Source organism: Rousettus aegyptiacus, unplaced genomic scaffold (genome assembly GCF_014176215.1).
Source record: "Rousettus aegyptiacus isolate mRouAeg1 unplaced genomic scaffold, mRouAeg1.p scaffold_m13_p_10, whole genome shotgun sequence".
In the NCBI taxonomy this organism is placed as follows: Eukaryota; Metazoa; Chordata; class Mammalia; order Chiroptera; family Pteropodidae; genus Rousettus; species Rousettus aegyptiacus.
In genome coordinates, this window is record NW_023416285.1 from 99,412,353 (window position 1) to 99,438,756 (window position 26,404).

The 26,404-nt window shown below is 52.4% G+C and overlaps 1 protein-coding gene and 1 non-coding gene across 6 annotated transcripts in view; both read left to right on the forward strand.

The window, feature by feature from the left end:
* Positions 1-26,404, forward strand: part of DIP2C (disco interacting protein 2 homolog C) — a 218,547-nt gene that overhangs the window by 142,557 nt on the left and 49,586 nt on the right. For all 5 annotated transcript variants that reach the window (XM_016151738.2, XM_016151753.2, XM_036228243.1 and 2 more), the window contains 10 exons: positions 5,274-5,399; positions 7,759-7,968; positions 13,636-13,770; positions 16,091-16,210; positions 17,249-17,446; positions 20,839-20,930; positions 22,517-22,627; positions 24,415-24,538; positions 24,813-24,922; positions 25,044-25,146. In XM_016151738.2, the coding sequence (XP_016007224.2) occupies positions 5,274-5,399; positions 7,759-7,968; positions 13,636-13,770; positions 16,091-16,210; positions 17,249-17,446; positions 20,839-20,930; positions 22,517-22,627; positions 24,415-24,538; positions 24,813-24,922; positions 25,044-25,146 (1,329 nt within the window). The remainder of the gene's footprint in view (positions 1-5,273; positions 5,400-7,758; positions 7,969-13,635; positions 13,771-16,090; positions 16,211-17,248; positions 17,447-20,838; positions 20,931-22,516; positions 22,628-24,414; positions 24,539-24,812; positions 24,923-25,043; positions 25,147-26,404) is intronic.
* Positions 633-751, forward strand: LOC118608966. The gene has a single exon (XR_004953226.1). It is a non-coding gene; the product is annotated as a 5S ribosomal RNA (ribosomal RNA).

Consider the following 26,404-nt stretch of genomic DNA (forward strand, 5'->3'; position numbering starts at 1 on the left):
TGGTCTCCATGCCAGCGTGTAGGAGAAGCATGAAAGTCCTCACCACCAGAGAAAACCTAACGGATGCAAAATCAGCAGCCCGTCTTCGATCCGGCAGAGCTGAGGTCGGAGGGCAAAGTGTGGCCTCACAGCTGGAGACAGGTGACGTGAGCAGAGAGATGCGGCTCTGAGACAGAACCTGAGGTGATGCTAGAAGTCGGGCAGTAACCGGGATGAAGGGTGGGCTCCTCAGTGGACCGAAGGTGAATGGATACTCACATCTACATAGGGAGTACTGGAGGTTAAGCAACACGCTCTAAATAACGTAGATCAAAGAAAAAGTCATAGAGGAAATTTACAAGTATCTTGAACTAAAAAAAATGAAAATGCAAGTGACCAAAATTTGTGAGATGCCGCACAAGCATTGCTTAGAGGTAAAAGTATAGTATCGAATACATACATATATTAGAAAAAAAAAAAAAGATCTAAAGACAGTAATCTAAGCTTCAGTCTAAGGAAACTAGGAAAATAAGAGCAAAATAAATCCAGAGAAGAGAATAAATAGTAAAAGTTGGAGGAAAACTAATGAAATTGGAAACAACAGAAATCAATAGAGACAATCAAGCCAAAAAGCTGTTTCTTTGAGAAGATCAGTCAACAGCAATGCCGCTCTGAACAAGCCTGATCCCGTCTGATCTCGGAAGCTAAGCAGGGTTGGGCCTGGCTAGTACTTGGATGGGAGACCGCCTGGGAATACCGGGTGCTGTAGGCATAAAAAATAAGGGATTATAAACTGACAAGGTCTTGCAATCTGAGGTCAACCAAGGTTTGCCTTGTTTAAAAAAAAAAAAAAAGATTAGTATAGTTGATAAACTTCTAGCTAGGTTTACTAAAAAAAAAAAATCAAAAAGAAAGAGATAATTTATGGCAGAGCAGAGCCTGCCACAGTAGACACTCAGTGCACATTCATTTGGTGCATGAACAGTGAGTGATGAGAAATGACCCAGGGCCAAGTGACCACCTTTTGGGATTCGCCTTCCAGATGCAGACGGGAGGCGCGGGTGGCTCTGCACATGCCCGGGGCCATTGCCCGGCCACCTTCCTGTGTATCACGCGCTCTCCCCAGGTTAACCCCTGCCTTGGAGGAACACCAGTGCCTGGTGGTGCCGCTCAGAGAAGTCAGGCTCTGGAGGGTGAGGGTGAGGTGGGAACCACCAAGGGTCTGATCCCTTTTTCAGTTTGTCAAACACCCGGTACCAGCCCCACTGCTTCAGAACGTTGCTAGAAGCAGCTGTCTTAATGAGCGCCCACCGGGAGGGTAGCTAGTGGCTCTGCTTTTGTTCCCATTCTCCGGATGATCAGAGTGAGGCTGGGGGCATTGAAGCGTTCCGTCGGTGCTTCCAGCCAGTGGGTGCAGAGCACAGATTCCGGGCGCGCCCTGGACTGCTGTGTATTCTGTCATTTCCCCAGGCTCTGGGAACAGCCTATGTTGCTAAGTCCTTGTAGCCTCCAGGCAGGGAGATGGGATCTCAGATTGTGGGACAAAATGGAAAGAAAGAAAGCTTTGAAAGCTTCCATGAGGGAGCGGCCGGGGAGAGCTGCTGGAAGTCAAAGAGGGGCCAGGCTGCCCCTCCTTATGCGGCCTTCTGGTACTGTTCGTTCCCCCCCCCTTGAAATAAGACTGCTTTTAACGTAAGCATTTTAGTTACAATGACCAAAGCACGATCAGCTAGGAAACAAGGAGAAAAGGAAAAGAATACCAAGTTTGAGGGAAAAGAAGAAAGACGGTGTGTAAGGGCGGTGTGAACGTCTTAAAGCCTGGTTCGAGAAGAGGCGAGTGTCCGTGGTGCTGGCTGCCTTGCCTCGTTTTCGGCCCGAGGGCGCAGGTTGCTGCTCTGGGCACTGCGAACCACGGCGAGTGTGTGGTGGTTTCGGGGCCACACGAACCCCATGTGCACGTCCACCCTCTCAGTGGATCAGCAGAGGGGTCAGGGTTGTTGCCGTTGTTTTGATTTACTTTCCTAAAATCAGTCTTTTGGAGGAAAAGGCTGAGGAGAGACTTGGCAGTAGATCTGAAGTGATCGGAACGACTAGTTTGGGCTTAAAGGAGGGTATTTCTATTCCAGGTGTATCCCCTGCTCCTGACTAGTGCAAAAGGACAAGGATAGGACAATGTGTCACTGTCACTGGCTGCCACCCAGAGCAGATGGGGAGCAGTGTGCGCCTCCATGTGGCAGCACTGGGAATAAGATGCCGCCTGTCCCCTCAGGGTTTGTGGACTCTCCTTAGTAGGCGCCCTTTGTCCGGCTCTCCAAATCTGCTTGTATTTTCCTGGGATCTCTAGAAATATTCTGTCGCTTGCTACAGAAACCTGCTGTGAAATAGAGCAGAGAGCTTCCTTTCTGGAGAGCATGAGTTTGGTGGGTCATTAGATATGATTCCTTTTATCTGAGGGTGGTTCTGCAGAGGTTCTGAGATCACCCCTCGGGGAGCATGGATGCCGGCTTTTCCCCAGGTGGAAATTGTAGGTGGTGCCAGAGCTGCCAGACATGCAGGTGACGTGGCTGCATCTTACCTCTCCTGTGTCATCACTGACCCCACATTTCATTTCCGAATTAGATGAACACCCCCCAGATTCATGGGTGAAATCAGTTGATTGACTTGGATCTCATTGGTTCATTATGAGTTAACTTGTAATTAGAAGTATAACTGAAAATAGTTTTCTTAAAGCCTCTGAGCTGAGACATGGCATGCTGGCAAAAGTCTATAGGATACTTCAGTTTTAACAACCTCTTCAACAGTGTAACTTAAAACCATTGTAACAAAGAACAAAAAGAACTGAATCACATAATTTGTGCCTTTGACTTCACGTTTTGGAAGTTAGTCATTTTAAAGGATTTCCTTTCGGGGAGCGTGGTCCAGGGATGGCATGAGCTCTTCTTCTGTCTGAGCTTTAGATGCTTTCAGTTGACTCTATCATGTCACAAGTAAAATTCATTTTGTGAAGGATCTAATTTAGGTAAGAGTGTTCCATTAAGATGATTGATTATAAGTCAGTCTCAACCAACTGTGGTTCGAAGTTATGTTTTACTTGGATGATCTTATTAAATTCTTTAATTTTAGAAAGAAAGATATAGGGTCATAGGCTCTGGTGCTGGAGTCAGTATCAGATGAGACCGGACTCCGACATGTTACAGTGATAACCTTGAGACACAGTGGTGACAGTTATTTGGCTGCACTGGTGACCAGCTCCCGAACATAGGCCAGACCTGGAAGGGGCACGAGAAGGGAGGGCACAGCGCCGAGCGAGGCTCACATCGGTGCAGCTCCCCGCCGTGGGGGTCCTCCCCGTGTGCCTTGCTGTGGGACTCCCGAAAGCCATGGCTTACTGGAACAAGGTGTCAGAACAGCTGGACAACCTGGGCGAGGAGGAGCCACCGAGCAAGGAGCCCCCAGGTCCGGGGGCGACCTCCATCCAGGGTACTGGCGGACCCTGCACGGCGCGCGTGTGCCTGCGGGAGCCCTGCAGAGACGGAGCAGCTGCGCAGGCAGGTCCGGGGACAGCTGCGTGAGGTGACAGTGGTGTAACTGTTCAGTTTACGGATTTTGAGGGTGTACGAGACATAAGAGAATAATGGTTCTTAGGACATGCATTGGAATAGGTAGGTTAGAGGAGCATGGTGTCTGCAATTGATTTTCTCATGATCAGCAAAAAGAAAAGGCAGTGGGGCAAATGTGAACAATTACGAATGTGGGTAAAAGTTTATGGGAATGCTCTGTACTTGCACATTTTCTATAATTGGAGATTATATACAAAAGTTTGAAAATGGGATATATGAAATGGAGCGTGTTCGAGGTACGAGGAATTAACGTGCCCTCCCAGCTTGCGGTGAGCTCCTCGGCTTCGGGCTATGAGCAAGCCCTTCACTCGGCAGCTTTGCATCTGAGTTTAAGAACAGAGTCCTGGGCCCAGTCTGCCACAGCACGCTTGGGGTCCGAGCGGGACGGGCTGCAGGCAGGCAGCAGGCCCGCTTAGCACCTGGGCCTCATGGGCTGTCACCACGACTTGGCTCCGCCATCAGCGCCCACTAGCCTCTGTCTGCACGTGCGGCTGGGTCCCAGTGAAGCAGCTTTCACTCAGGGACGTGGGCAGCTTGTGACTGGCCCAGTGCGACGTGCCATGGGGCTGTCATGGGACGACAGGTGGGCAGCGTGGCTCGAGGTGGAGGGTCTGGGGCACCAGGCCTGAGCTGGAAGCTTGGCCATGCCCTTGGCAGACTGGCGACTGGGGCAAGCATGCTGTCTGTGCGTCGTTGCCCGTGAGGCCAGAGCCCCACGCTGCCCCAGGAACGAGTGGGCTGGAAGCACGCCTGCGCCTTCCCCGGCTTCCTGGCTCCCACTCTTGGTCACTTGCAGCCCTCAAGGCAGCCAGATAGCCCCACCCAGTGGAGGCAGCTCATGCTGTGCCTGTAGGGTCCCTAGTGCCTGACACACATGCCACGTGTAGGCCCTGTCCTGTCCCACATGCCCGGCCCCGGGCCCTGTTTGCGCTGCCAGCTCCTCTGTCCCCGCACTTTGGGGCCTCGAGCCAGTTGCCCTCTCCCTGGACACCCCATGTTGACTGCGTGCCCACCCCCCCTTATTGTTTCGACTTCTCGAGGAGAGCGCAGCCCCGGTCTTGGAGCGAAGTCGTTGCTCCATCAGCCCCTGTCCCCACATCCATTCTTTGCTGTCTTCCGACTGGCCTGCCTCTATCCGGTGGAGTGTGAGCTGCTCACATCCCAGCACCTGCCCGGGGACGTGGCCTCATATCAGGCAGTTAGTAGCAGTTATGGGGTCAGGATGACAGCTTAGTAGTCCCCAGGTACCCACGGTGACTAGCCTGGACTGAGTGCGCGTTAAGTGTCAGCTGAAACTGTGCAGACAACCTATATGGTGACCATACCTCCCTCAGCACCGGAAGGAGTTATGAGACTTGTGGGTGTGACCGAAGAAGTACCTAAAGGTCAGGGCCCACCCACCCTAAGAAAAGGCACGTCACAGAGCCGTGTGCAGCCAGCATGTGCTGTTCATGCAGACTCGAGGGTAGCGAACTGTCTGCAAGTGAACTCGCATGTCCTCTGCCCGGGCTCCCAGCCAGCGGGTTCACGCTTTCCCTTCCTTCCCCAGCCGTGCACTGTGACAGTCCCTGCCGGAGGACAAACTCGTCCACAGGCCCGGAGAGAGCAGAGACCAGCATGGGGCGTTCGGGACGTCCCCGAACAATGGGGTCATTGAGCTCTCTTTCTGTTTAGACGTCCACACGGAAGCTGTTCAGGCAGCGCTTGCGAAACACAAAGAAAGGAAGATGGCAGTGCCTATGCCCTCCAAGCGCAGGTCCCTGGTCGTGCAGACCTCGATGGACGCCTACACGCCTCCAGGTGAGCGGCCGCCGCCGTCTGCTTCGCCGCGTAGGCAGCGTGCCTTGGAGCCGCGCATGCCGGCCCGGCCGCGGCCGTCTTTTAGCTTTAAAACAATGGGGCTCTGATGCCAATGTTGTGACCGTGACTTCCAGAAGCGGCATGTTGCTGTAAGTTACACTCGGAGGGAAAGTTACCTATCTTTGTGTCTGTGTAAAAACGTAAACCTTCGAGACTCAGAGCTACAAGAGCCTTAAAGTCTCATGAAACTGCATTGTAGTCTTCACATAGCTCAATTCAGTTTGCTAGTGTTTTTCAAGGAGTTTTGTGTCTGTATCGTGAGGGATATTGTTCTGTAGTTGTCTTGTGAAAAGGTGGGATGGGGAGTGAAAAACTGACGGTAAAAGGGTATGAGAACACCTTCCAGGATAAGGGTCTGGATGTGTGGCTGTGTGCCTTTCTCAAAAGTCTTAAGACTGAGGACTTAAATAGAGATTTTCCCAAGGAAGACATCCCTGTGACCGTAATCACGTGAAAAGATGCTCATGTCACTGTTCACTAGAGAAATGCAAATAAAAACCACAATGAGATACGACCTCACGCCCACTATGAAAAAGCCAAAAATTACAAGTGCCAGCAAGAATGTGGAGAAAAGGGAACCCTCGTGCACTGTTTGTGGGGACGTAAAGCGGTGCAGCCTTCTACGAGAAGCAGTGTGGAGGCGCCTCAGAAAACTAAAAATAGAATTACTGTATGACCCAACAACCCCATATCTGAGTATATACTCAAACGAATTGAAAACAGAATCTCAAAATATTTGTACGCTGATGCTCACAACAGCCAAAACATGGAAGCAACCCAAGTGTCCATCAGCAGATGAATGGATAAGCACAATGTGGTGCATACATGCGATCAAATGTCATTCAGCCTGAGGAAGGGCGTTCTGGCACAGGCTGCACACGAACGAACACTGAGGACCTCGTGCTCAGAGAAATCAGTAGCCACGAAAAGATGATGCTGCACGATTGCACTTCTGTGAGATACTTAGAATAGGAAAAATCATACAGAAAGCAGAGTGGTGGGCACCAGGTGTTGGGGAGGGGTGACGGGGCGTTGTTACTCGATGGGCGCAGAGCTCAACTTCCCAGAACGAAATGCGCTAACAGGGACAGTGGTGGCGATGGCCACGCAATGCTACGAATGTGTTCGTACCACGGACTATGCACTTAAACATGATTATGGTGGTGAATTTTATGTTGCGTGTATTTCACCACAACAAAGAAGTTGAAAAAAGACTTAGGTTTGAATACAAAAAATTGTGTACATTTTATTTTTATGTAAATTATAATTCTCAGTTATATTTTAAAATGAGGTCGGGGGAAAGAATTTTTCCAGTTGCTAATATTGTTGCTTTTCTAACAAATTTCTAAAACTAAACTTTAAAAAGTTTCCAGACAGCATAGGTCATGTCACGATGACAACAAAAGGTCAGTGTAAACATCCTTTATAAATACTGTTGTGTTAAAGTCCTGCATCTCCATTCAAGACAGACTTTCACTTCTTGTTCTCATTAAACGTTCTGGCGGTACCGACACCGTTTTTCCCTCCTGGCTCATATAACTCTCCTAGAGGTAGGATCCTGAATGACATGATCGAATTGAAGTTTAAGAAGTCCATCAGTGATTTACTCTCGGAAACTTTGCTGCTAAGAGAAAAATTGTTAAATGAAAAGTATTTTCGTTAATTTAAACGTAAAATGTGATGCTTAATCTCAATCCAAAATATATGATTTTTCACAGGAAAATATTGAAAAAATTTTTGTAGGAATTGAGTGTAATAGTGAATACATGTAGGTGGTCCACAGTGTGCCGCGACAGTCATTGTCCTCAGCAAAGGCGGAGGGCGTGGCGTGAGCGGCTGGTCAGAGGGGGGCCGGGCTCCTTTCGCCCGGTCCTTCGCTGGCATCGCACCGTTTGGGGAGGCACGTGGTTGTCTTGCACTCAGACTGAGCATCAAAGTAAGCCTCAGCTCAGAACCAGCTCAGGACTAAATGAGGGCCACAGACAGTGTCCCTTTGAAACGTGCAAGTTCAGCATCGTGAGCACATGCTGCCCTTGACCGCCACGCTGGGCGTGTGTGCGAGAGAACACGTGTGGTTTCCTCCCAAACTGCTGAGTGCAGAAAGTTTGTGAGCATGCTGTAGCCTGAGACGGTAATGTCAAAAACCTTGCGTAGCGATGCACTCGAGGAGTTTAAGGTGGGACATTTCTCGACTGCAGCGAACTCCTCTGATGCGTGGGGGCTCCGGCGCTCGGAGCCGGGCGGTGGGGCTGCGCCCGCCAGCTGCACCGCAGCCCCTCTCCTGTCACCTGTCACGCAGATACCTCCTCCGGCTCGGACGACGAGGGCTCAGTGCAGGGCGACTCCCAGGGGACGCCCACCTCCAGCCAGGGCAGCATCAACATGGAGCACTGGATCAGCCAGGCCATCCATGGCTCCACGACCTCCACCACCTCGTCCTCGTCCACCCAGAGCGGGGGCAGCGGCGCCGCCCACCGGCTGGCCGATGTCATGGCCCAGACACACATAGGTGAGTGAGTGCCCGTCTCCATGCACCCTGAGCCCACCCGCCTGGGTTTCTGGTTTCCCCACCATCCCAGACCCTCCAACAGCCTCTGCTGGAGAAGGCGCACGCCGGGCTCCACGGGGGGCCGGAGCTGCCCCTGTGTCGCCGCTGCTTCCGGTCGACGCTGAAATGCGCTCCTCACAGGGCTGTCAGGCTAGCGAAGAGGCCGGGGCTGTGACTGCTGCTGCCTCCACCCCCGGGCAGACGCTGTGGGTGCTGCGCCTCAGTTCGCGTGTGGATTCTGCAGGGCGTGGGATCCTCTGTCCTGGAAAAGCACAGCGTCAAGAGGCATTGCCCGGAATGTCTGGAAATGTGGGGAGAAGGAGGTTAAGTAAGAATGACAGGAGGAACAGTGGCCTAGTGGGCAGTGCGGCTGGGTCACAGGAGTGCACGCTATTTACCTCCACTCGTGTGTGACACGCACTTTGCTGCACACTTGTCTGGTGTGGAAGGGACACATGAGGCCCAGGTCCGTTCAGATCCATTCACACGGGATTAGGTTGTTTAGCATTTCAGTGGGACCAGGACGGAGACCCTGTGCGTGCGGGCGGGAGGTCAGCGGAGGGGGTCTGCTCTTGGTTCTCAGAGGAGTGGCTGCTGTGAGAAGCCACTTCTTTCTGGTTTAATTTTCTCATGGAAAAAAAATAATTCTTACCTTTGTCCCTCAGAACAGTTGTGAGTAAAAAAGAGAATTTAGGAAAGTGTCTCCAGAATTTTAAAAGTAACTCTTAAATGCAAAACGGTGCCGTTAAATCTCAGCGTATGTTCAGTAGTGCACACGCCGGTCGGTGTGCCCCCAGAGCCTGTGGGAAGTCACGGTGAGTTAGAGATGAATGGAAATGTGTAGCCACTCGTGTTCTGAGATGCCGGAGTTTCCTCCTCCGCGGTTTGGAAGTGAAGAGAGCCGCCGAGGTCCTGCAGCTGCTTTACCCGGCGCCTGCACGAGGGCCCGGCCCGGGGCCCCCTCGCCTCTGCCAGCGTGTGGTTCTCCTCCTGGGCCGTGTCAGAGTCTTACAGGAGAAGCACACAGTTCTGAACAAGTGAGTCACTGCACTCGGCTCTCCCTGTGCGAGTTCGTGTGGGGAAGGCTGGAGGAAACAGTAGCAGGGAGAACTAAATTTGCCCACACTCTGAAAGGATGCACAGGTCCCAGCGTAACCTAAATATAGCTTTACAGTGGGTGGCATTTCAGTAATTTCTATTTTGCACAAAGATGAGTTCCTGGAATATCTGGGAATTTTCTGTCAATATGAAAAAATTTAAAGCTATGGCAAAATAATAAAACCATGAGAAAATGAAAATTAAAATCCTTTATTTCTGTGGCAAAGCAAAAGAATTATGAAGTAGAGAATTGGCAGCCTTTGACCTTTTGTTGAGACCAACGAGAACCAACAAATAAGAAAATTCGTGTGTGTGTGTATGAGCGCTGACGTAGGAATTTAGGGTGAAATAAGCCATGGCCTCGTGCTTCTAACCCCATGGGGAGGTGTCCGGTGACATCTAGACACTTCTTTGCCCCCCAGGGGAAGAAAGCAGAAGCTTAAAAGACCACAGAAGGTGGAAGTGGCTGTCACGACGTGGGGTGTTCCTCCTCGCTGTGGTCGGTGGAGGGAAACCCAGGTCCTCGTGGATTCTCGTCCAGAAGCACAGGTGTCCCCCGGTCAGGCAGGTTTGGCATGGGGTGCTCAGTCCCCTCCTGCGGCTCGGCTTGCTGCTGCGTCTCGTGCGGTATGATGTTGCTTTCACACTTAAGACGCTGACACGCCTCCAGGATGTCCCCATCCTGAGATACCGAGGACTGCCTACTGCCCACTGCCCACTGCCCACTCGGATGGAGGAAAACAAGACCTGCCCTGATGATGGCCCCTGTACCTCAGGTTCAGAGATGCCCTCGCTTCACAGTGAGGGCCAGAATGTTCTGGGTCATCCTCAGGAAATGCTTAGTCAGAACCTCTGTGCACGTGACATTCTAAAGCAATTGGAAAAGAGAAGATCAATGCCTCCAGAACACTTCGCCCACCTCCACAGGGCAGGAGCATAACTTAGAGCAACCAGAACGAGCAGAATGCAAGAGGCTTGTCTGTAAGGTAGTCTAGAAATTAGCTCTCTACATGGAAGTGGGGAAATTGAGAAATTCAGTGATTTCTGGACTAAGAAATGACAACAGAATAGATAACACGATTGTGCATTCAGAATCAGATACTGTGTATTCAGGAAACTAAAGAGTCTTCTGCAGGAACTGTTCTGTTCTTTTGTAGCTACAGGTCTGTTGGCCATGTCTCTGTCTCCCTTCGTTGACTGGCACATCTGGGACACTGTCACGTGTGGGTTCCACACATGTGTGTTGGGGACGCATTATCGGTGGCCAGATGCGCACGGCAGCTGTTGCTGTGTCCAGCATCTTTCAGAGCTCATGACTGAGTGCTGGATCCTGCGTGCTATCTGCCTCGCAGGCACACCGGTCAGATCCCGTGCACCGGTCCTGCGAGAGGCGGGTGTCTGAGGTACCCACTCGCATCTCACATGCTGGTTGCATTAGCCCTCAGGGTCGGGGAACACACTCTGAGGGCTTCGTTGGCCACTGCTGGATAAGTCACCCTGATGTACTCATGGACAGTCACCCACGGTCTATTAATACTTCTCGAACATTTACGGTCTTAACATGCCAAGCATGTGTCAGGGGCAGCGTGTCGGCTTGGGGCTGGCGTTGCTCTGCCCCTCTACTACCCTGCCCTTCTAGGGAGTGCCTGCAGCCAGGGCCTCCCCACAAGCAGCAGGCTCGGGGAGCTCTCCCCACAAAGGCCAGAGGACCGGGCTTGGCGCTGAGTGCTGCTCCCTGACCTGCCGGCCGCTCCCCTACCTTGAGGTCCTTCAGCAGTCTGCCGTCCCAGGTGCCTCTGGTAGCAGCCACTAGCCTGCCCTGCACCCTGAGGGCACTTGTCCACGAGGCCCACACTCGGGAGCAGGAGTAGGGCCTCGGTGTCCTCAGCGCTCACCCCCATGTCCAGTCATGGCCACGTCCTGGGCGTCCAGCCACTCACGTCCTGCGAGCCCCCTCCCTGTCCGTCTCTGCTCTAGGCCCAGGCCCCTCCCCACTCCCACCCTGTCCTTCCGTTCACGCCGCCCTGCCGCGGTCATCACTGTCAGTGCTGTCGGAGCAGGCCGGGCCTCTCTCTTTTCCTCTGAAATGCTTTGGGTGTTCACCTCTCAAATCCAATGTCGTGTGTTTGGACTTTATGCTTAGACTCAGAGTGATGATTTGGGGACGCACGGGCACCCCCGACCCTCGTCTGCTGTGCTTCTGTTTTGCGGGGATGCTCCCGGCCTGCTCCCTCACCCCATGCGCGCGACAGGACACCTTGGTTACTTCCGCTCTTTTCAAGTTTAAATGCACGTGCCTCAGAACATAGCGCGGGCCACTGGCACCCTCCTGCACAGGAGTCTCACAGATTCTTTCCTGGAGCTCCTGAGGGGACGGGGTCCCCACCCAGGGACAGACGACTGGGCCTCACGCGAGATGGCGGCGATCAAGGCACGGTGGATGTCAGGTGGGGTGTCACTTAGCGCCCTCGGCCACAGTGGCCAGCGGGGCTCAGAGCTGACAGGACGCCCCCCTGCCGGGTGGCGCGCCACCGTCTTGCTCTCCTCGCAGCACCGCTGTCCACTGCTGGTGATGCATGGAGAGAGTGGTGGCACTGCGCACGCAGGACCGGTCCCTGTCGCAGCCCCGGTGTGGGCGTGTGACTGTCAGAGCCTTCCACCGCCGACTCGAGCTTGTGCACGGGGACCAGGGAGCTGTCGTCCACAGGTAGGGACTCCTGCCCTTCACTAGGACACACCCCTGACATCTGTCTGCCGGTCGCACTGACGTCTTGGGGGTACCCGCAGCCTCAGATCTGAGATCCTGCATGCCCTCCTGGACACCACTCTGCCTCTCAGGATGCGGCCGAGCAGAGGGTCACGTCCTTGTCGCACGGAAGGCTGGGCTCCTTCGGACCCGTGGCTTGCCCTTCATGCCAGTTAGTGGGCTGTGAGCTTGTCACTTTCTTTGTACGAAAACCAGGTTTTCCATTGTTCTTCTCTTCGTTTAGAAGTTATTTGAAAACGAAAATAGTGACCACAGCTTAAAAAGTGGACCCGCCACCACCGGCCCTCAGGCCCCACTTCCTGCAGTTAGAATTAACACTTTTGATGCACATCCTCCCTGAAAGTGGGCTGGCCTGCAGCCCCCTCCCTCCTTCCTGTGCGCCCACCGCGAATCCCAGACTCTCAGGGAGCCCACGTCGGCTGCTGAGGGCAAAAGCCAAGCCGTAGAGATGAGGCAGAGCCACCCCAGGGCGGGGGGCAGGTAGGAGGGTATTGTACGCGGTGCTGGGGCAGTGCTCACAGCGGGGTGGCACCTGCCCGGTGGCTGCAGGGATGGCCGCCCCTTGTCTTGTGATGCGAAAGCACTGGGAAGTCGACCCAGGGAGTGGTGAGCCACCGTGCTCAGGAGCAGTGCGCATCAGACCTGGGAGCCCGCACCCACCCGACTCTGCCCTTTCTCTCCCAAGTGTCTCCTGAGCATGGGTTCCGTGCAAGGTGCCTTTAGGTACTCCCCAAGATAGGTGACCTGGGTAGACACTGGAGTCCTGACTGCCGTCAAAATAACGGCGCAGGGCGTCCCTGCAGTGTTGGGACGTTCTCTGCCTCCCTGGCAGACACGCTGCGGGATTGGCAGTCCCGTTGGGGCAGCACGTGCGTGCGGGGCGTTGGAAAAGGAGTGGGAGGGGAGGTGACACCTAAGTAGATTTGGAAAGCATATCGAAGCCACCCAGCTGTCGCTGTTCCTATTTTTTAATCACCAGATGTACTGGATCATTATTTTTCCCAGCCACAAAGCAGAAACACGGCAGTATTCCTGCCGCCCAGCCCAGAGACGGATTGGCTGTCTGTCACCATTGAGGAGGCTGCAGCAACACTTTAACGCAAGCAAATCTGAATGAAATCGCGAGTCATTCTGAATAAAATCAGGAAGCAGTAAACACATTTTAGCGGGGGCCGCGCCCTCCCCATCGGCGAGTGTGGCAGGTGGGCCTGCAGCTGCTCCCGCTGTGACTGACCCGGCAGCGGTGAGCACGGGGTCATGAACAGGCGCTGAGCCACGTTCATGCGGAAACACAGATGGCTGGTGCTTCTTGCGAGCTCACCCTCAACCGAGGCACGTGTGTCGTTGCCACTCCCCGGCAGGAGGTTGCCGTCACCATCCACATTTGCTGGGTGAAGGCACCCATGCCAGACAGGATGCTTCCCAAGGTCCCGAGAGGCCTGCAGAGCCAGCATCACACCCAGGTCTCGCCCCTAAGCTTGAACTGTCATGACAGAAAATTACCCTTAGGAGCAGACACATAACCTAGTACATCTCTTTTCCATTGACTGCTTGAAAACATCATTTTAGTTAAAATGCTATGGTGACTCATTGATGTGGCTCTTGTTACGATGCTATGTCTGGAGTTTCACCTAACTTTGTTTCTTTGACTCAGTCATGGTCTCTTCTTAGGATGTGACATTTTTTGAAACCTTGTTCCTCCCTTAGTCTTCAGAGTAACTTTGCCGTGATAATCAGAGAACTTGTGTTTTGCTTCGTTCCAGAAAATCACTCTGCACCTCCTGATGTAACCACGTACACCTCAGAACACTCCATACAAGTAGAAAGGCCGCAAGGCTCCACGACGTCCCGGACAGCCCCGAAGTACGGCAATGCCGAGCTCATGGAGACCGGCGATGGTACGTCCAGCCTGTTCTTCCTCCTCGTGGACTGGTTTCCCTCACCTGCCCTTCTGGGCCCACGACTGGTTGTGTTTCCTCTAGATACACAGTCACTCCCCGAGTCTGATCCCGCAGGTCCATTAGGGACCTCCTGCAGAGAGGGGCCTAGTCACAGGAATGCAGGCAGCCTTCAAGCGGGCTGGGAGTTATTCCTTGTGGGAAAAATGACAATGCTGTGGGAATTTAGTCATGAGGAGAAAAGGAAAGTTTATAAGATTCTTGTGTTTTTGCTGACGGATAGCGTTGGTTCAGCAGTTAACAAATTGCTGTGCAAGTATTAAGAGCCTGAACGTTTCCTTGGAAGGGTTAGGTGAGCTTAAATTTAAACAAATTAATTCATAGATATGGGCCCTTGTGGTGCTTTAGACTTTGGAAGAAAGTGTCGTTTTTTATCCATATTGGAAAAAATGTTAGCAATTTGATAAAACACAGCAGTAAGGGTTCTTCTTTATTCCTCACACCTTTAATCGTGCGTTCCGATGATGATGGTCTTTCTATTACGCAATCTGAAGTGGCAGACTAGACCCCAATGACAGGGCCCGGACCCAACTCCAGCAGGCAGCGAGCACACCTCTCCGTGCTGCCCAGAGCCCTGTGTCACCATTGCTGTCACCGTGGTTCGGGAGCTCCCATTGGCACATCCAGAGTCACTCCAGCTTCCGATACCATTGGCTCCCCTGGAGTGCTTTCCAAGTCAACGTTCGCTTTAGTTCTCTGCCAGGTTCTCTGTGTGTTACGTCGGCTGTGACTCTCGTTCTGGTCATCACCGTTTTAATAACCTTCTGAAGTCTGTCCCCCTCATCCACTTTCAGCTACAGCCACATGTTGTCCCCATGACCCACCCAAGTGCCATGTCCAGCCCAGTGTTTCTCAGCATGTATCAGACTTTCCCGGGCCCTTGCTAGGAAGCAGACGCTACCGGGCCCCCACCCCCGCGCCCCTCCCTCCTCCCTGCTGACCCAACACATCCGGGCAGGGCCTGGAATCGTCTGTATTCTAAACGCAGCGGGGAGAGAGTGGCCTTGCCAAATGGTCTTTGATCCATTCGAACCGAGTCAAGTCTGACTCTTTACTGGGAAAATGTGTTAACATGCTGAGAATTCAGGGTTCTGTGCTTTTATGTATTTTCAAAATTATAAAATGTTTTATGTCTCAATTCTGAGGGTGCCCATAGAGAATTGTAAGACTATCTATTAAAATGTTTTCTATTGGACAGAAAATTTTCTTGAGTTCTGTCACATTCATTCCAAAAGCTGAGCTGTTTTTCTGATGCCACATGGAGAAGGGAGGTCCCTGCCCAGTCCTCACCAAGAGGCCCCTCGGGCTGTGCCTCTTAGACGTGTGGCCCTGTGCAGGCCCCAGCCCGCGCCACCAGGCCCAGGGTTCCAAGCACCTTTCAGTGGGGGCGAAACCTGTCTGCGGTGGGTGTGTTTGACCTGGCAGCGATGTCAGCACCTTGGAAATCCTTTTGTTCATTAATTTGGGTTATTTAAAATTTTTTAAACCTCTTTTTAAATGATCGTTTCACTTATTCAGTTTTCAAAACGTCACATTCATCATAAAAAATAGAACGTGGTTTAATTGTTTTCAGTACGCGCGGATAAATGTATGCTAGTGTTCTGAAAATTTTGGAAACTTTAACTACTATGCTTGTAGAATATATTTCTTGAACGTTGCATGAGGAGAGTGGACCTGAGACGTGTGGAGGGACCCAGTGGTCACCTGGTAGACAGGCCTGCTACAGTGCCCGTGAGACCTGGTCCCTGACTTCCGTCGGGGGGGCGGGGCAGGGTTAGTGTCGTCACTGCAGGGCCCTCTTTCCAGTGGGTGTCGTGTTATCTGCTCGAGGCCGAGTGCCAGTGGTCTCAGGAGGGGTGGGGCCTTGGGGGTCTCTCTGCTTGTTAGCTGGCCCCCACTGAGGGTGGGGGGACCTAAGACAGTGGAGTGAGGAGGTGACAGATCCTGTTGTAGAACTCGGAGGTGGGACCCAGCCCAGCCTCCCAGTGTCACCAGGACAGGACGACCCGTAGGTGGTGTCTGCTGCATCGCTGTCCTCACTTGGCTTCCCAGCTGGGTCACTGCACTGGGCCGCACACCAGCAGGCCGCCTCACTCTGCGCAGCATCCTAGCTGAGACTTTGAGGGACACATCTCTCAAGGCCACCCCTGTGCCTCTTGGCACTGTGACAGGGCCGTGGGCGAGTGTTGTGGCCAGTCCCTGCAGTGCCTGTTCAGACGCATGCACTGAAGGCGGTCCTGCCTGCGGTTCTATCTTTCAGGAGTACCAGTCAGTAGTCGGGTGTCAGCGAAAATCCAGCAGCTGGTCAATACCCTCAAGCGACCTAAGCGGCCGCCATTACGGGAGTTCTTTGTCGATGACTTTGAAGAACTGTTAGAAGGTGAGCGCTCCCCCCCACCGCTTACGCCTGCGGCCTGCGGGCCCGTAAATGTGATGGCGTCTTTGGTACCCAGGCCGCTTCACTTTCTAAGAACAGTAGCCTGGGCGTTCGCTAGAATACGGGACTCTTCTCCAGAGGCTGTGTAGGTGCTGTTCCCACAGCTTTGTCCCAGGGGCCAGGCACTCTCTAAGGCCTCTGTCAGGTCTCAGAAACTCAAGTAGGTCACGAGAAACCTTTCCGACAGTGACACAGCTTCCTCCGCACAAGCTTAAGAGGAACGCAGTGAGCACGCAGCGTTTGCGTTCGGCCGCCATGTTTTACAAACCCAGGAACGAGTGTGCGCAAGCCTTTTAGCACAGACGCCTGACATCAAAACCAAGCACACTTATTCCACCAAACACAGACTCTCGTGCTCTTGTTCTTTATACCCAAGTAGGATGTGCTGACTTGTTGGACAGCAGGTGGAAGGAAGTTGCCAGTTACACACCATGAGAGAGAAACCATTTCAAGAAGAGAGAAAAATCTCGGTTTCTCACCTACCTAAAGAGTTGGGCAAATTGTATTGTATTTTGAGTCATGTATTTGTGTTTTGCTCGAGAAAAGATGATCTGTGCTTGTTACTCATAGCAGTTCTAGCAAATAAAATTTACATCTCATTAGCGAAGGACACAACATAATTTAGCAAGGTCTGAGTTCTCTGGAGGCCAGGAGTGCTCATGTGTGCCATCAGTGACATTTCAAACCTGAGTGCTGCAGTTCTGGACTCCAGGCACGTTCGGCTGGACACCTCTACCTGCCCTCCGTTTGTAAATGCGTTCTGGTCTCCCCAACGACCCCACCCGATGTTGCCTAGGAAGTTGTCAGAATTAAACGCCTCGTTATATCCATCGTTCTAGAAAAGCGTGTGTGCGTGTTTTCCATTCAGTGATAAACATATGCTTCTTTAAGTGTAATTCTGGTTTCTTTAAGAGGAAAAACATGGTCATGCTAATGTGGATATGCTTTTCTTGAAAATGTCTCGTGTTCACGTGTATTTAGTCCAGCAACCAGATCCGAACCAGCCCAAGCCGGAGGGAGCACAGATGCTGGCCATGCGCGGGGAGCAGCTGGGCGTGGTTACGAACTGGCCCCCGTCTTTAGAAGCCGCACTGCAGCGATGGGGGACCATCTCGCCAAAGGCCCCGTGCTTGACCACGATGGACACGAACGGGAAGCCCCTGTACATCCTCACTTACGGTAACCCTTCAAGGCTCGCCTGCCTGTTCGCATGCGCTCACGCCGGCTGCCTTCTGGGTGGTTCACGGGCACTCGTGCCGCCTTATGCTTCCAGTCCAGAAATGTGTGGACTCCGAAAGGAAATAGTCTAGGAAAATTATTTGGTCTGAATAAGAAAAGTTATTAATTGTTAAATGTTTTTTTGAGTAAAATCCAGAAATGGATCTCAAAACTTATTGTAACTTCACCAAGAGGTTGGAGTTTACGTCCTGGGTCATAGATACGCTGTTCTCAAAATCAGCACTCTGGGGAAGGGTTGATGGTTGAATGTGTAGCTACCTCTGTGACACATACTGTTCAGAAGAAATGAAATCCATCTCCAAAGTGCTTTTTCAGAAAATGAGAAAGAAGCTTTCTAAAATTCTTCATCCATTACAATTGACATCGTCTTAAGTTCTCAGGGATAATTAACTGTACCAGAGGGGCCCGTTCTCTGTTCCGCGGATCAGTCTGTGGGAAGGCCCTTCTTACACTGTCCACTGCAGCTTTGCAGAGGAACCAGCTCAATATCTCATCTGCCTATGGAAGGGTAGATTGCCTTTTTTTTTTTTTTTTTACTTTGAGTTTTGTTTTTATGACAATAACACTCTTCCAAGTGTAGGTAGGAAAGAAATCGATTTCTACATTGGTAGTCAAGGTCAGGACTCACATGTTGCATGAAATAATGTGGAGTCCAGCCCTCTGCGGTGTGGGGCCCAGAGGCTCAGCCGCTGTCCCGGGCTTCTCATGGACAGTGGGACGGGGTAGGGATGTGCATTTCATAACTTTCTTGTTTTCATGGTTTTATTGGGTGATTCTAAGTAGATAAAGAGTATTTCACCTGTGATGAGGTGTAAGTTTGATTTTTTTAAAAAATCACACTTTTGGAAATGGATTTTATTTAGTCAGAAAGAGAGTTCTCCTGTGAGAGCCTCATCTCGTGCCAGACTCGGCTGCGGAGCTGGCCGTGTTAGTGAACGGCCGTTTCTCAGTGGCTCTTGAGCACTCGCCTTCCCGCACACGGGGAGGGGCTCCCCTGTGTCCACACAGCACAGCACGCGCCCATCAGCCACGGGCGCCGCCTTCGGTGTTCGAAGCGCTCCAGGCACGAGCGCCAGGATGTGGGGATCAGAGAAGAGTGGGGTGTGGCTCGGGGCTGGTGAGCAGACAGGAAGTACAGCTTGCTCTCCAGGGAGGGGGAGTGGAGGGCGCTGACTCCCCTGAGGTGGGTGTGGGGTGTCAGAGACAGACGGTGCTATCTACGCAATTTGGACCCATGTGTTCTTACGAAGGCATCACATCTCCTGCTTTTCGATTGTCTGTGTTTCGTTGTGGTTTAGTAATCTATGCAAGGCGAATGCTGTGGGACAGTCTTGGGATAGAGGGAAACAACGTGTTCCCTAATATAAGACGACAGTTTATCAGGACGCAAAGTGAAGGTGTCAGCGGACACGACGAGCACTTTAGAAAACTGCTTGCTATGTAGGAACATTCAACAGATGAATTTCGAATGGTCAGACGTTGCTGACAAGAGAAAATTTCACTGAATAAGAACTGTTCTAATACCGACAACTTGGCATAATGGAGGGGCCAGGCTGTTCAGTGTGACCGTTCACATTCAGCCCCGAAACCTGGCTCCTGCAAAGCCTTCGGGTAGCAGAATCCCTGCTGAGAAACACAGTGAATGAAGGTTGTGAACAAACTGATGTTAAAAAATTGTAGGCTTTCTATTAACCAATATAAACAAAAAACATACCAAAAAAAACCATGGTGTTTTATACTTTTAATCATTTTGCTCTGTTGTGGACTGCTTTTCTACCAGGCAAATGTTCATCTTTTTTTCTTTTTCTCTTTTATTTATGACCTCGCTTATTTGCCTGATATACTTTAAACGACTTAGATGCTCAGGCTAGAAAAGCGACAGGCAGCCTTTCTGTGTCTTTCTGGGCTTGTGTGCTGCTGGTACGTGCTTCTTAAGCGCTCACGATGGTTTCCATGTTAGAGAGCCCCGTGCGCCCGCGAGCTCCGCCGCCCCCCGCTGCACGCTCACCCGCACTCTGGCGGAGCGAGGTCCAGACGCCTGCATTGTGAGATGGCGATGCCAGTGTCTGTCTTCAGTGTCGTGTAGTTTTCACGGTGCAGGGTTTTCACCACCTTGATTCAATTGCCACGTGTTTTATTCTGTTTGGCGAAGTGGCCAAAGGGACCGTTTTCTTACTTTCTCTTTCTGATATTCATTATCAGCATGTAGAAGTGCAACCAATTTCTGTATGTCGATTTTGTATCCTGTAGCTTTTACTGAATTTACCTATTCTAAAAGCTTTGTTGAGCGGAATCTTGAGGGTTCCCTCTATATAGTGTCTTGTCATCTGCAAATAGTGAGTTTTACTTCTTTCCAATTTGGATGCCTTTTTTTCTTAATTGATTTGGCTAGGACTTCTACTAAGTTAAATAAAAGCAGCGGGACTGGGCATTTTTGTCTCGTACTTGATTTTACAGGAAAAACCTTTTTCTTATCACCGTTGAGTATGATGTTAACTGTGGGCTTGTCAGGTATGGCCTTTAATTACATTGAGGTGTGTTCCCTCTATCCCACTCTGTTGAGAGATTTTTATCAGGAATGGATGTTGAATTTTGTCAAATGCTTCTTCTGCATCTGTTAGGACACTGATATGATGTTTATCCTTCGTTTTGTGAATGTGGTGAATCATATTGATTGATTTACATGTGTGGAACCCTCCTTGCACCCCTGAAACAAATTTCACTTGGTCACGATGTATGATCTTTTTAATGCATTGCTGCATTTGGTTTGCTAACGTTTCGTTGAGGACTTTTGCATCTATGGTTGCCAGGAATGTTGGGCTATAATTTTTTTTTTTATGGTGCCTTTGTCTGGTTTGCATATCAGGACAACGCTGGCCTCATAAAATGAGTTTAAGTGTTCCCTCTCCTTCTATTTTTGGAAGATTTTCAGAAGGATCGATGTTAATTCTTCTTTGTTTGGTAAAATTCACCAGAGGAAATACGTGTCATTTTGCACGGCATAAACTAGCAGTAATGCATCATGGCCGCGGTCTTTCCCCTACTTTGCCCTGCTCCCTAGAAACCTTCCCTCACAACTTCTGCGATAATGAAAGTTCTCTCTGGCTGCGCTGTAGGTGCTTCGCCCACTGAGAGTGTTTGCATTAGTGCCGCCTGCTGGGGTCCAGGCTGCTTGCACTCTGAGTCAGGGTTGCTGGCGTTTATTGCTCATCTTGATCCAGGAACTCAGTACACCTTGAAGGCTAAAAATGAAAGAGTAGCATACTCTGTATAGTTTACGGCATGCACATATCCACTTTCAGTTTATGTGTCTTTGTGATTTGTAATCACAGGTAAACTGTGGACAAGAAGTATGAAGGTTGCTTACAACATTCTGCATAAACTAGGTACAAAGCAAGAACCGATGGTGCGACCTGGAGATCGGGTAGGTGCCATTTAATTTATTGCATCTGCAAAACACACTGTCTTATGTCGGAAAGATACTTCCTGATACAAAGTTCCAAAGTTCAGCATCTCCTAATACTAAGGCTGCTCAATCCGCCTCCTTCACACTTACTAGGAGCAGTCACACAGCAAGTCACCTAATCTTCACAGCACCTCAGGCAGCTGCACTAGGGTGTGTCTCATTTTATCCACAAGGACACTCGGACTTGAGAGGTGCAGCTCGTGTTATGTTGGGCGCAGGCACATAAGGAGTAAGTGGCATAGCCAGCACTCATGTCCATTTCTGTCCGACCCCAAAACCTTGTTTCTAACTGTAGTCACGTATCATCCAGATGGAAAAACATTCTCATGTCGTCTACCTGGGCAGTCAGGGCAATCACGTTTAAAACTTTTTTTCACTACTGTCTCTCTCTCTGTCTCTTTCACTCTCTGTTTCTGAGAGGAACCACACTGTGGAGTGTTACCCCTTTCTATTAAACTTTCATTTAGACTCCTAAAAAAAAAATCAAACTCTTTTTACATTAGTCAGTGGGATCAGCATTCTCGGCACCAAACTGCTGGTACCATTCCTTTCCCAGTGTTGATACAGGCTACCATCTCTCATAGAAAAGCAAGTTTTTGTTCTTACCACAATATGATAAGTTACCGAGGACAGAGAGTGCTAGTTCCATTTTAATAGTACACTCAGAGCAGTTAATAAGCTCATCCAGGCTTTACTTCCGGTTTCGGAGTGGGGCTGGTCATGGAACCCAGTTTTCTTGCCTTTTTCCTTTGAGCCACTAGGTTCCTGAGATGCCTCAAGACTGGGTTACTCTCCCTGCACCCCGAGGACTCCCAGTGTATTTTATAAAAATATCATCAAGCACCCTAAGCCAATGAGAACGTAAGCTGTGATTTACGTACGAGGCATTCATTATTAGAGGCATGGGCCCGCTGCAGGGGATTTTTTAAAAGATCTCTGCTGCCCCAGGTCCCATGGTGGACTATGGTTCTTTCCCATTTTTTACTCAATAAGTTTGACTTTCAGCCTTTGAAAGTCAATTGTTGGACTCACACTTCCAATTATAAAACTTTACTGGAAACCTATAATAATCAAAACAGTGTGATACTGACACAAAGACAGACGTAGACCTGAGCGGGTCCAACGGCCAGCCCAGCACCCCGGGGAGGCAGCGCACAGCGTCTGGTCACGATTGTGAAGACTCCGCAGAAATACGAGGGCGTATTCATAAGCCCAGCGAGAGCAGTGGAAAAGGAACCTGCGTGCACCGCAGTTTCTTCTCGTGAAAATGTGGACATGTGGAAGATTAGATGCAAAGGATGGGAGCAGTCGTACCCTGCCCCGTTATGAGGACTGCGGATGGGACGTGCGCCCTCCACGCGGATTAGGGGGAGCCCGCACCACGTGTTCAGGCGCGTCCCCCTGGCGTGCACCGCGAGCAGGGTGCCCGACGTGTCCCAGCATCCGTCCTCTGTGCCAGTGACCCTGCCGTCTGGTCGGCACGTTTCCTGGTGTTCTAAGAGCTGAGCTCAGTGTTAACAGAACCCCTCCACTCTGCCCCCCAGGTGGCCCTGGTGTTCCCCAACAATGACCCCGCTGCATCCATGGTGGCCTTCTATGGCTGTCTGCTGGCCGAGGTCGTTCCCGTGCCCATTGAAGTCCCACTCACGAGAAAGGTAAAGAGAGTGTCGTTTCCTTAAAGCCTGTCGATGGGTGGCAGGCTGGCTGTGCTGGAACATTCTACCGCGAGGGTGGACCATGCACGTTCCACCTCAGCAGGATGTGGACTGAGAGGCACAGGTCGTCTTTGCGTCCGAGGGGTCAGGCTTTCAGCGGCTGTCATGGTGAAGGGGACAGTAACACCGCACACAGCTCAGCTCAGCCGTGGGCTTTGGCTGCAGCTGTGTCTCCGAGGCAGAGCGTCTGTGTGTTGTGGCGCGTTGGGCCACGCGGTCTGTCCACAAAGCAGGTGTTTCGCGTTTCGCACCTCAGAGTCTCGAAGTCCTGCACCCTGTTCCCAGCCGCTCTCCCGCCACGTCGTCCTGGGGCCTTCCTCTGCATTTGGCGTCTCTTCATCTCCGATGCCGTCACTGTAGAAATCACGTCACGAGCTGACAGTAGCAAGGCCTGGTTCGGGGGACAGGCATCCCCCGGGAGGGCCAGAGTGGAAGTGTGTCCCCCGAGAGTGGCTACCAGGCCTGGGCAGGTCCAGGCAAGCACCGTGGTGCCCTTCCGTGAACCACCCTGCTGTGGACCTACCCAAGAAGTGCCCTCCTGCTGCCGAGCCTGAGCGAGGACTGGCCTCCCTGGTCACCCCATGGTCACGGGACGATGTGACAGCCACACTCACATTAAAGTGACCCATTAGAATTGTACTCGAAAAGGCCCTGCCTGAAGGAAAAGCACTGTGACAGCCAAACAGGGCTGTCCCTGACCGTGGGTGCCAGAGGGTGTCAGCACCCTCGCATAGAGACAGGGTTTTTGCTGGGGTTAAATCTGCAACAAGGAGGAATTGGTCACCTGAAGGACTACAGTTTTAGGAGGTGAATGCTGCTGATCTAACCTGGGCACAAACACCACAGCACCTCACTTTCAGCGAAGTGAAAACGGGCGGAGCGACAGGCAGCTGGGTGCTGGGGCCATCGGCGGGTTCGGGCAGAGCCAGGTGGGGGTGCTGGGAGGTGACAGGTTAGCTGTGCTGCATGACGTTTCTAGGGCGCCAGCTCCTTCATGGGGCGGGTCACAGCCCGTGTGGCTGATGAGAGTAAAGAGAGTGAATTGACCTAACTTCCTGTCGTCGCTCTTAGAGTGGGGCAGCTGGACACAGTAAGTGACAAAGGTGACAGGGCCGGCGGTTGCCGTGGCTGCCCCACCCATTGCGTCTGCTCAAACACCACAGTCTTAAATCGGGGCCATCATTCAGAGGCTCCCACTCCTCGGTGTCACCAGGGTCGATGTCGCACGGCTGTGGTCTCTCTAAACCCATGTCTTTATTTTGTGAGACAGGACGTGCTCAGGGCGAGGGAAGGTGACCAGGTCTCCATCTTGTTGGTCAGGGACCAGAGCTTCGGTCTGAGTGTTGAGAAGCAGGCATTAGGTAGTCACTTGGCTTTTTGGGACCCATTCTGTCCTCAGCCATTGTGTCCTCCAGGCACAGTGCACAGGGAAGGAGGGGCTTCACAGGACATGCTGAGCACCAGCCCCACGCTGACCACTTGCATGTGCTCCCCGGCCACCTTGCTGCGGACGTGGGCAATCTCTACCCTTTCCCCTCCGCCGCCGCCCATCCTAGGTCACGTGGCCAGCAGCAGCAGCCTGGGCTCTGACCCTGCTTCTAACTCCAGCTCGCGCCCAAACTGCAGACCATGCAGGGAGGCCCGCTGCGTCCCAGAGCCCAGCGTAAGGCCAAGGGAGCAGCCATCTTCTCGGCTTCACGCCGCCTCTCTCTGGGTGACCCCTCTAGGACGCAGGAAGCCAGCAGATCGGGTTCCTGCTCGGCAGCTGTGGGGTTACCGTTGCCTTGACAAGTGACGCCTGCCACAAAGGACTGCCCAAGAGCCCAACGGGGGAGATCCCACAGTTCAAAGGTACGTCAGCACCAGGTCACAGGCAGGCTCTTCACTGGGAATGCGTGCACTGCGCCCCGTCTGCCCTGGATGCACACGAATGTCTCATAACACATCCTGTCCCAGCAGCCCGCGTGGCGTGGCGTGGCGTGATTTAACTGCCAGCCGCTCGTGGGGCTGCTGGTGGTGTCCCAGCGGGGGTCCGCCTGTGTGCAGCGTTGTGCACGTGGCGCCTCCATAGGGAGGCGGTTCTGGGAAGTGCTTGCCTAGCAGGCACTCGTCCTCTCTCTCCAAGGTTGGCCAAAGCTGCTGTGGTTTGTCACGGAGTCAAAACACCTCTCCAAACCGCCTCGAGACTGGTTCCCGCACATTAAAGATGCAAATAACGACACGGCGTACATCGAGGTCAGTTGCCGGGGCCCACGTTCCTGGCGGTGGCACGGCCCCTTCGTTGCCGGGGAGCTGAGGGACGTGCCTTTGTGTTGTCCTCACGTGCCACTGTCCCCGCCGTGCCATCTTGTTTCAGTATAAGACATGCAAGGACGGAAGTGTGCTCGGGGTGACCGTGACGAGGATCGCGCTGCTGACCCACTGCCAGGCGCTCACGCAGGCCTGCGGCTACACAGAAGGTATGGGCGGGGCCTGGCTCCAGACCTCAGCCTGTGACGTGCGTTGACCAGTAGGGGACTGCGTCGTCCATGCTGGTGACCATAAACATCCTGTGCAGCGTGTGCCCAGCACAGCAGAAGGTCGGCTTGTGTTGTTTAGTGTCAGTCTCTGTGTCCGCCGCAACAAACGCTGCAGGCTGGGGGCCGGAGAAGCAGGGGCCGGGAGCCTGAGAGGAGGCACCGGCAGGGCTGGCTCCTGGTGGTGAGCATGTCCTCCCGCTCACAGATGGCACCTTCCTGCCGCGTCCTCTGTGCACGTGGGGAGGCGTGGTGTCCGTCCCTCTTCCCTCAAGGACTCGGGTCCTTTGGCTCAGGCCCCAGCCCACAGCCTCATTTAACCTTCGGCGTCTCCTTGGAGATCCTGTCTCCAAATGCAGTCGCTCTGGAGGTCGGGCGCCCTGCACATGAGGGCCGGCTCACACCGTAACACATTGTTAGCGCCATTGCGTTCACCTCCGGGCGCACGCAGGATCTCTCGGGACCTTAGAAAAGCCCTGGACCCCTTCTGGGGTGGGCCTGCAAGCCCCCAGGTGGGCCACACTGTCAGGAGCCAATGGGTTTCATGATGTGCTTTCTTCCCCGAACGGGGTGGTCATCGAGGCCAGGACCTAAGGCGACCAGGTTCCTGCGTTGGGATGTCACAGGTACTCATGGGGCTGGCACTTGGGGAGGCCGGTGGCATCTCACCCCACTGCCGGGTAAAATGCTCTTTTCCTACGCCCCCAGCCTCTGGCAGTCTCCCCTTTCAAAGCAGTTCTCTTGTCTCGTGAGGTGTCGGGTCCCTGACGAGCCTCCTACATAGTTCCCACACAGAGACACGTTACCCTACTGATTGCCACCCTTTTTGTCAGCGTTTTCAGTTTTAATGTCAACATTTCTGACGACTCATGGCCCGTTTCTTTGCCCTGATTTCTCAACGGCGTAAGGCCACCACTTGGGAGTTAGGGAGCATATATATCTTGGGTTCTTATTTCTTAATCTAATACGTGCATAGCATGGGATCTAGGCTGTCTCCCTTGAGCATGCTCATTCAAAAGCCCCTCTGCCATCCTTTCTGTGAAAGGGGGTCAGTGCACATGCTGGAACTCTGGTGAGCACAGTGAGGATGAACGAGCAAGGGTGTGAGACAAGGCACTGGGAAACGTCTGGGGCTCAGCGACAGGCAGTGCCGGGCAGGCTGTGACAGCCGGGCCGCCTGCCCCGGTCAGCTGACAGATAT